General features: G+C 45.9%; 1 protein-coding gene across 1 annotated transcript; it reads right to left on the bottom strand.

Moving 5' to 3' along the window:
- On the bottom strand, nucleotides 1–7,461 carry arhgap22b (Rho GTPase activating protein 22b). The gene is made up of 8 exons (XM_084670447.1): nucleotides 7,401–7,461; nucleotides 4,515–4,646; nucleotides 2,724–2,931; nucleotides 2,443–2,575; nucleotides 2,295–2,368; nucleotides 2,090–2,211; nucleotides 867–1,872; nucleotides 1–742 (listed from the first exon to the last, which is right to left on the bottom strand). Exons 1-8 carry the CDS (start codon nucleotides 7,459–7,461, stop codon nucleotides 520–522), a joined length of 1,959 nt encoding a protein of 652 aa, XP_084526573.1. The 3' UTR covers nucleotides 1–519.
- Between the last annotated feature and the right edge of the window lie 2,608 nt (nucleotides 7,462–10,069).

Below are 10,069 nucleotides of genomic sequence, written 5' to 3'. Positions count from 1 at the left end.
TCTCATTTACAAAGTCCATTTATTGAGCCCAGAGACCTCATCACTGAGTCCCATTTAAAGCAATGGCAGTGTTTTAGAAAAGGCCAGTGCTGACCTACCAACACAAAGTAATCGACAGCTCAAGCCTCCTACAGCTTAAAAAAACACAACTTCAGATCTCAGAGTCCGAGTACTGGTATACAAACCCTGTCAGGGTACAATGAAGGACTGACCAATACTTTAAAACAGTCATGGACCTGATTGAGTTACTGGCCAGCATACATCTTTGTTACTAGTTTCATTCCAATTCCATCAATGGTTCAGAGGCATCATGAAGGGGTAACCATGGGGCCTTTTCTTTTATCACTAGTCCTCGTCACTATCAGCATCACTTTTTTTATTCCAACACGAGCGCTGATTAAAACGTGATGCAGTAATATGCCTCTAGTCCTTTGCTGCTGAAGTAGCCTTCTTCATTTTTACCCTCAAGCATAAATTCAAAGATATCAGAGTTATCACTCAAATGTCGTCAGTTCCCTCTCAAATGTCGCTAGTCCTTGCCCCGAGTGCCAGGTCCCCCAGGGTGGAGAAGAAGTCCTCCATCTCCTTCTCCAGGAGGCGGTTGCGGTTCTCGGCGTCCTGGCGTGCTCTCTCCGAGTTGCGCAGCTTGATCTCCAGCATTCGCTGCTTCTTTCTCTCCTGCTCCATTTCCTGCTCCAGACGCTCCATCTGGGCACACAGAGCCATGCTGGAGTCCTCCAGCCTGCAGGGGGAGCACACACACACACATATAGACATTTCAACTTTGTGAGGAAAGGGAAGCAATGATACTCTCTGTTTATATGCTGGGTATTTCTCTTCTGTTGTGTCATCTTGGTGGGACGTACTTTTTGATGCGGCTCTCGTAAGCGGTCTTCTGTTTGCTCAGCTCTTCCTGAAGTCCCTCCACCAGGCAGCTCAAAGCCCTGGAACCCCCGTCCCCATCTCCGTCCTCTGACATCACGATGGTCGGCACGGCGGCCATGCTGTTCCCGTTGTCGCTGCACCCGGCGCTGCTCACACAGAGCTCCATCGCCTCGCAGCTGTCCTCCGAGCCCCTGTCCGCCCCCACCTCCCCTCTCCCGCCTCCTTCCCCCCTGTCCCTTTCTCTCTGGCCGTGAGGGGAGCCTAGCTCCTGCCAGTCTTCCTTCTCTCCGCCCCCTCCACAATGCTGCCCGGCGGACTCACTGCCTCCTGAGTCTGGAACGGAGATCTCGCAGGAGGACGTAGACCAGGGCGTGCTGGCCACGCTGGGCACGCTCCCCATGCTCGAGGAGGACGTGACGTTGTCGTAGGTGGACAGCCTTTGAGAGGAGCCGGTGGAATCCCGGTCGCGGGCGCGTTCCCCTGACGAGGTGCGCCGGTGTCCCCTCAGAGACGACAACCCGTTCATCAACCAGTTCCCCCCTCCACCGCCGGACGTCACGCTGCTGCCGTCGGCCGCGGCGCTTCCTCCTCCAACGATCTGCTTGGCCTGAGCCTGGGTCCGAGGTGCCGACGATCCTTTGAAAGAATACTTCCAGGAGGGCAGGGTCTTAGCTTGCTTGCTGGGGCTGACCAACGTCTCACCCTTTCCCAGTCTAGGGGTAGGGTTGGGGTTGGGACTGGGGGTGATGGCAGCACAGAGTTTGGCGTCCAGGGAGGAGGCACTGCTGCTGTGAAGGTCCTGGTCCGGGTGGGAGGTGGGGCAGCTGTGGAGATCCTCCTCGGAGATCCAGGCCCCAAGGCTGCGGTGCTGGAGCTGCTGCCCAGGGAGGGTGACGTCCAGCTCAGGACCCTCCTGGTCCCTACCTGAGTACAGACGCTTGTGATCTCTGATCAGGATGGTCATCAGATGCTGGACTAAAGAGGTGCCTGGCAAGGAGACAAACAGAGAGAGAGGTTGAGAGAGAGGATTATGACCACTAGCTTCCCAAACGATAAAATAAACTGAGAGGTTTCTAATTATACCTGGACTCTAATACAAAACTTTGATTTGGCATCTAAATATCTCACCTCAAGATATCACAACTCTCATAACTTCAACAGAAGGTCCAGTAATTACATGAAGTAAATGTGTGAATATTTATACCCTCCATAATAGCCACTGGGTCCTCCATCTTAGGCCTGAGGATGTTTGGTCCAAATACTGTGGCCAGGTTCTGAACACCCATCTTGTTCTCACTCGCATGTGACTGGACCTCATCAAGGAACCTAGAACAAAAAGGTACAATATAAGGTTTTTCCAGGCCTGTGTGTGTTGTGCACAGTTGTGTATGTTTTGTATCTGGACCTACTTGCATATGTACTTCAGGAGATTATAGTTGGCCAGAGGTAATGTGCTGACTTGTTTTCCCAGCTCCTGTACACCCTGAATGAACGAATGACAAGATGAACTACAGCAACACATACTCGCATGCACACACACACACAAACAGATCTTACTTCCTCCTCGTCTTTGGCAAGTAGCTGGGCACAGGAGAGGAAGTCTTCATATTTGGCGAAAGGAACCACTGGCTCAGGCAATTCGCGCAGGTAAAGCTTCAGCAGAGACGCCACCGTGTGGACATCTGTGTTACTGCACAGGGAACCAAAAATGTTTTCACCTTCACGTGCTTCCTACAGTGCACAGCTCAGCCATTTAACTACAGGGGGAAGCAGTTTAACTAGAAGGTACCTTTCAAATATTCTGTATTATATAAAGGGAGCAAATAGATCGTATTTACCTGTCGAAAAGAGGCTTGTCTCCACAGTCAAATGATTCTTGTAGCTCTTTTACCAGGTTGGCTTGCCCTGGCATCCTAAATAAGCCTTCTTCATCCAGACCTCTTTCTCTGATGAAGTCCACGCACTGCTCCACCAGGAGAGGGGCCAGACGTGGTCCAAACTTCTTTTCGTACTGCACTGTGTCCTCGAGACGCTGTCCAAATATGCCTGCACACAGGCACAAACATGTTTAGAATATTTAACGTGAAGAGCAATTCATTCACTTCACAAATTGAAAGTAGTCTAGTAATTGCCTCTCCCCGAGATCGACAAACATCTGCAACTCGGTCAGGCATCAATTAGAGAAGAAGATAATGCTGTCAAGCCACCTGTTCAGCCTACTCTAGTCTCATTCTCACCTGCGGCTTCCGCACAACAGTCGCAACTCGAAGACAAGTCGCAATAGTCGTAGTACGTCACGGAGCACGAGCCGCAGAGCTGCAGAGCACTCTTTTCATACATTCCAAATCCACATTTCCCGAGTAGAGACGGGCGTAGTAAATCGATCCAATGCTGTTCATACATCCGACACCATGTGTCTCTCGTTATCGTGTAATGACACATTTAAGTGTCACAGCTGTACCAGTGCAACAGAAAACAGACTTGCGGACGGGCGAGACAGGTATGCTGGAGTACCGTCACACTTAAGTGTCAAAACGCCAGCTGACAGCACATGAAAATGGAAATAGCAGACATAGGTCACTGGTTATGTCTGGAGTACTTCCGTTAACGACAGTTCCATAAGTTGGCGACAGTTCTATTCTTGATGAGGAGTTGAGAAGTCGAAAGCATTCCAGCGGCCTTGTAAATTCGAGACGATGGAAATTAAATACCCTCTCGTGCAGCAGGCGATAGGTTTCTGTGTGAGTGTTCTGTTGTTGGATAACAGGTGTTCATTGCTTTTTCCTTTTAATTCATTTGACAGCTTTCAATCAGTAACTTATTGATGGGATACCCTCAGTTAGGCTTATAGCCTACTAGACAGGCCTAGAGTAGGCCTACATGAATTTACGACTACATATAGCCCCATATGACAGCGTCAGAATAATCCGTGTACTTAGTGTTTAACAATCTAAAACAAGATGAAACAGACTTTGCTCCATAAAATCTTAGTTGGGTCACATGCAGAACAAACGTCATTTTCTACTCTCTTTCAGCAGGTGCCAACCAGGGAACACAATAATGTGCCACCTAGCCAACCACTGATACTGTACATGATATGAGGTTAATACTGTATAAAGAACCCTGATGTCAGACCTAGAGAGAAGTTATTTATCTCTACAGTCTATCATCCTCCTATTAATAACGTCCTCTTGGTAACATTAAACCTGGACCTCCAGCATGCTTCTCCTGCACCGTTCACAGCCCAACCCAGTTATATTTCTGGATGCAGGACAAGTACAGTAGCCATGGGAGGACACTATATACCTGCAACCAGGCCGCAGATGACGTGAAGACTTATGGTTCTGGGGCCACTCTGGGGAAGGTGCTAGACTATTTAGGTCATAGCTCACGCTCTGTCGGCCTGTCAAATGTTTCTATAAGCACAGTTGCTCTGTTTGTGTTCAAGATAGGTCCCAGTAGTGATTGTGTCAAAGCACAGATAAGAGAATGAGAAAGGGGGTACTGTATATCTCTGATTGCCACAACAGTGCCGGGATGTTTTATGATCAGTTTTTTCATCACATCAGATCGGTAATCTAGTTTAAAAAACCCAACAGTTTATATTAAACAATCAATTTAACATGCACCTCCTCCGAAAGGCGCCCAGATGACCCTGCGGATGGCTTTGACCCAGTCATCCATATCTGTCTGGGAGTTGGCCATGAGGAGGAAGGCTTCATGGCTGACCCCTGCTCGGTCCTTCTCTCCTCCTGTACCACCTGGTAAGAAAGAGTAGAGGGAGGGTGAGAAGAGACGCAGAGTAGAAGAGAGAGAAACAGGACCAGAAGCATTTAGAGAGAAAGGGTGAAGGAGAGTTAAGAGAGTTAATGAAAGGCTGATGTCACTTGGCCTATAATTCCACAGATCTTTAAGAGCATAGATGAGGTCTCTCAAAAGCTTTTTTTTTCTTGTGACCAAACAATGTAGGGCAAGTTGAAATGAAATGTATTAAATCATTTTAGTTTCTTAATAAAAGTATTTATTTCTAAAATGGGTTTGTGCAGTTATGTCATGTTCTAAAGTTTAGTTTGGTGGATATTTTTGTGAGATTTTACCACTAGATGGTACTGTTGTTTCACTCAAATTAGGCCCATCAATAACACTTTTTTTAAAATATATATATACATATATTTTAAGGTACTTCTGCTTTATTGGGACAGTGATAGTTACAAAGAGACAGGAAATGTAGTGGACAGTGATAGAAAGATGCAGGAAAAGACCCTGGCTGGATTCAAACCCAGGTTGCTAGGATAAGGCCTAAGTACAGTTTAAAGTCTGTCCTATTTTACTGACAACCCTCTGCAAGACAGTAGAATAGATATATCCCTTGACCACGTTATTCAGTAATGAATGCGGGACTCTCTCCCTTGTCATGTCCCACAGGCTCATTTAGCCCTGCGGGGTAAACCAAATATTAACAGTAGTGCCTTCAAACTAAGTGCCACTGTCACCAAGCTTAGCAAACTCACACTAGTGTGACAAACACTGGGCCAGTCACAGTGACTGCTCTCGGGGTCGTCTGTGCTCAGTCCCCATACCTGGGGCACTGGGACACTGATAGAGAAAGCTGAATGTGATCAAGTTAACAAAATGTGTTTTTCATGACCTGGGGTTTTTGATATTGTCATGGTATATCCAGTCATCAATGTGCAACACAGTGAGGAGTAATTTGTTGTGGTATTGGTCTTTCTGGTTATTTGCCTACACGTCACCTTCTTTAAAAAACAACGTAGTCTGTCCAGACAGACAGAGTATTGTGGATGGCCAGTCATCTGATAGGCACATCTGCATCTAAACATTGTCTACCTGTGAATATTTTCAACGTGCTTATTCAAATGGCTGTCACAAACACTGCGTTTTCTGTAATGACAGCAATTTAAGTGTGTCCTGAAATAATTAAAAACCAGAATTAAAAACCGTGCAGAGGAATGAGAGACTGAGAGACTCATCAAGAGAGTGATGAAGATAATCTAGCAGTAGAGACACACAGGAGCCTGGTACACCATAGACACTACCCTCTTACCCCCCTACTACACACCCAGTACAGCAGATCAATCAAGCAATAGCAGACATTCAGACACCAGCCTCGGGCTGTCTGGAGGTCTGCAGGAAGAAAGACAGAAAGATCTCATTTCCAGACAATTACGATACAGAGGACGAGGCTGTGGTTTAAACATGCTTCAAACTCAGACAACCCAAGCTGGTGCTGTCTGAAGACTGATATTGACTTTGCAGAGCTCTATATTCATTTCCCACCGTAGACAGGCAGTGTGTGTGTTTTGAAGGTCGTTCTGAAAGTAAATGTATCCCTGTTTTCGTAAATGTCAGACTACCCAGTGAGACCACGGAATGGACCTTTTAAATAGGGAGGAATGAGACTTTTTCATGCACAGAAATAAGCTTCTCCTTATCAGTGGCAGATGTGAACTTTCTGATCAAGCTCAAAGACTGAGGGATCAGTTAGATAGACACCTGCAGTTAAGTATTACACTGATAACTCATGCGTATTTCAGGATAAACTCACTTTTTTATAAAAACACGAATATAACCAATATATCATGGATATAAAATAGACTGTACTAATTGTTTTTATTTAAACGTTGATTGTCCCTGGTGATATTAAAGCCTATTTTGGGTCCATTGCCGTGGTCATGTGGTCATGTGGTCATGTGGGGAGAGCTGTGAAAGTGGGATTGTCACAATGGTCAGTGTGTTACTAATGTGGTAAATAGCACTGATCTGGTGATTGATCATGCTGGGAATTGAGACAGTAACTGGTTGCTCTTTGTGCAGTGTATGATAATCAGCTCTGTTTCTAGAGGAATTGACATGTGTGGAGAGTTATTCTGTAGAATGTGGAAACCTCTGGAATGTATGAAACACTCCACTTCATTCTGAACCCTTACTAGACAAGCCAATAATATGTATCTTCAGACTGGGAAACTGTTCCTTAAAGAAGTGAGTGTTAAAATGTGTTTGATCCAGGACACATCCTTTTAGACTTGTCTTCAATTAGGTTTGTGACTGCCTCACAGCTAAGAACACCTATCTAAGAAGCTACAGCCCCTTTCAGTGTTTTGACGTGCACACCATCATCTCCAACATAAACGATCTTCAGATGACCCCGTCTGAGCCCTTAAAACTCATGAACTGCGTGTTGCTATCACATACACCCCTTGTGGACACAACACGCCAGGCCTACATCTCCACTGTTGGCCCCAACATGCACACTTCCCAAGGACCTCAACAGCCTTGGATACAACTCAGACCAATCTGTTCTTAGCCGGTTCCACCTCGCTTGACCACTGGTCACAATCAATAGCTTAAACATATACAGTATCAACTCATATCGAGCATTTATCACGGAACCCATCATTTTCTTTCTGGCTTGTGTAAGGGCTTGAACCCTCTGTCATGATGTTTAAAGTTGTACCCTCCAATCCAAATCAACCAAGCAGATAAAAGCCTGTTACCTTGCAAGTGTTCCTTCTGGAGTCTCCCTGGTTTGCAGCAACCCAGCCCCATGTTTCCCATGGCGTAGTTAGGCTAGCTGGCAGAGGCCCGGGGTTAGGGCTGGGTTCAGGGCTGGGGCTGGGGCTGGGCTAGCAGGGTCATGAACCGGGCACACTAACCCCACACCGCCCCTCTGAAGACAGTAGATCCGTACACAGGTATGGGTACTGGGCAGGATGTGCCAGAGAGGCATGCTCGATGCCAGACTAAACAAAACCCGAAAAACAAGTCCCTTTCTTTCTTTCTTCTTTCTTTTCTTTTACTTGTTCATTCATACGTTCTGTTTCTCATTCACTAGCATGGGCAGCAGGTCTTATTCCACCGCTCCCCTAGAGAGAAGCAAATCCCAGAAGAGTAAGCTCCAAAAAGCTGATTTTTCTCTCTCTGTCTCTTTCTTTCTTTTTTTCTTTCTCTCTCTCTCTCTCTCTCTCTCTCTCTCTCTCTCTCTCTCTCTCTCTCTCTCTCTCTCTCTCTCTCTCTCTCTCTCTCTCTCTCTCTCTCTCTCTCTCTCTCTCTCCCCCTTGCTGTGTGAGGAGTGACTTGGAGATGGGCTGTACTTCCCATTCTTGCCAAACACCCCCTCTCCACACTCTCTCTCCCTCTCACACACACAAACACACACACTGGAAACAAATAGACTGTGCTAATCAATAATTAAGCCTCTGTCAATCACCCAGGCCGGAATATTGAACTGAATACATCAGAATTGCAGGGCAAACCTCACAGAATAGATCAGCTCGCTCTTTCATTTTTTTTTTACCAATTTGTCTATCACTCAGTCTTGACAGATCAACACAGTGATACCGTATCCATGTCATTTGTTAGGACTTGCTGGACTTAAATGGGACCCCTGTTGACAGATTTACAGTGCATGTCCACTGTATGATGTGTATGCTGGCCTTATGCAGTTCGCTAGTCACTAAGAGACTAGACAAGAAGCGTGAGGGATGTGTGGGAAGAAAAAGAGACGTACATAGCAGCTACCGTAGACACAATGGCCTTTCCAATAAACCCAATCTACAGCTCCATAAAATGATTCCTCTATCCAGACAGGGTATCTCCTATGCTGCTACAATTCTCAGTGTCTGCTTAAGTTTCTGTTCACTGATGTGGGGTGATACAAAGAGACGTTGTTCTATGGGAATATTTTATAATGCCTTATAAAGTAAGCAGTGAACTTGCATTTTAAAGAAATCAGATGAGATGAGAAAGAGAGAGAGAGAGAGAGAGAGACAGAGACAGAGAGAGAGAGAGAGAGAGAGAGAGAGAGAGAGAGAGAGAGAGAGAGAGAGAGAGAGAGAGAGAGAGAGAGAGAGAGAGAGAGAGAGAGTGAGAGAGAGAGAGAGAGAGAGAGAGAGAGAGAGAGAGAGAGAGCAGCTACTCATGTGTGTGCTGGCTAAATAAGTACTCTACAATAATGAATGAATTAGCTGAAGTGGTCACGTTTACACAGGCATCTGTGTGTGTGCGTGTGTTTGTGTGTGTGTATGCAGCACCCCATTTCTAACTGTTGTTTCCCAGATAGCTTAATAGTTTAAAGCCTACACAAAAGACAGCTTAGCCTTGGTTAGGTCCTTTAAGTACAGAACATTTTAAAAAGCAAAGATTATTTCATGTTTCCTTTGCTCTGATAGGCTACAGTCCCAGCCTCTTTTCAACTTCAAGCACTGGATTTTCAGATTGGCTATGCTGTGGTTCACTGCTTTCATAGTTTACAATGCAGGCATGCAGGAGGACAGAGGAGCATTATATCTGACCTTGAGAAGGTATATTCACAAACTAAAATAAAATCTCATTTATATGCCCTTGAATAAAAGAACCCAACGCTCTCATTTGAATGCAGAAGCTGAAAAAGATGTCTGTCAATGGCAATGTATTTTAGGAAATGAGTGGATAAGGAATTTCCTGACTCCTGCCAAATTTTGTTCTGGGCCAAAATGGAGTTAAGCAGATTCATGCCTCAGTTAAGCCACTGCCTGTCCTTTATGTCCTTAGACAGGACAAGGACCTTTGAGCTTCCACACCAAATAACACACACACACACACAAACACACACACATGCACAATGAAATGACTTACAGGGAAATCCTGAAGCAAAACCTTCCTTTGATAGACTGATGTGGGACCATAACAGAACAAAAGAGCAGCTCTAAGCACACGCACACACACTGGCTGGGGTGTGGGGAGGGGGGGTGGAGGGGGGGTGGGGGGGGTGGGTGGTGGTCACATCACAACCTAGGAGATCATGGGACTTCTAGCCCTGTGTGGATGACCTCGTGTGAAGAGAATGGTCTTGAGAAAGGTATCAGGAAGAAACATTGACCTTTAATGTGTGTAGGTTAATTGCTTGGAGAGAGTATTCTTCACTAAACGATGGGTACTGTATTCCCACCTTAAGTGTTTGAAGAAGAAAAGAAAAATCATTGTGTTGCCTGATCTTAGGAAACTGAATCCAAAGTAGCCTACCCCTTGCCCCTGCAGAAGATCCACATACACCGCTCTGAAGGGATCGTAGGATATAATATATCTCCTGCAAAAGCACATCACACTCTCAGCCATACAGTGTAGTGTCGCACATCCGCCGTATAATTGGACCCATTGAAATTCATGTGCGATTTAGACAACTGTC

This window comes from Hypomesus nipponensis, chromosome 13, assembly GCF_054491055.1.
Source record: "Hypomesus nipponensis isolate SF chromosome 13, ASM5449105v1, whole genome shotgun sequence".
Taxonomy (NCBI): domain Eukaryota; kingdom Metazoa; phylum Chordata; class Actinopteri; order Osmeriformes; family Osmeridae; genus Hypomesus; species Hypomesus nipponensis.
Note: the sequence above shows the minus strand (reverse complement) of the source record. Positions and strands in the feature narration are given on the sequence as shown.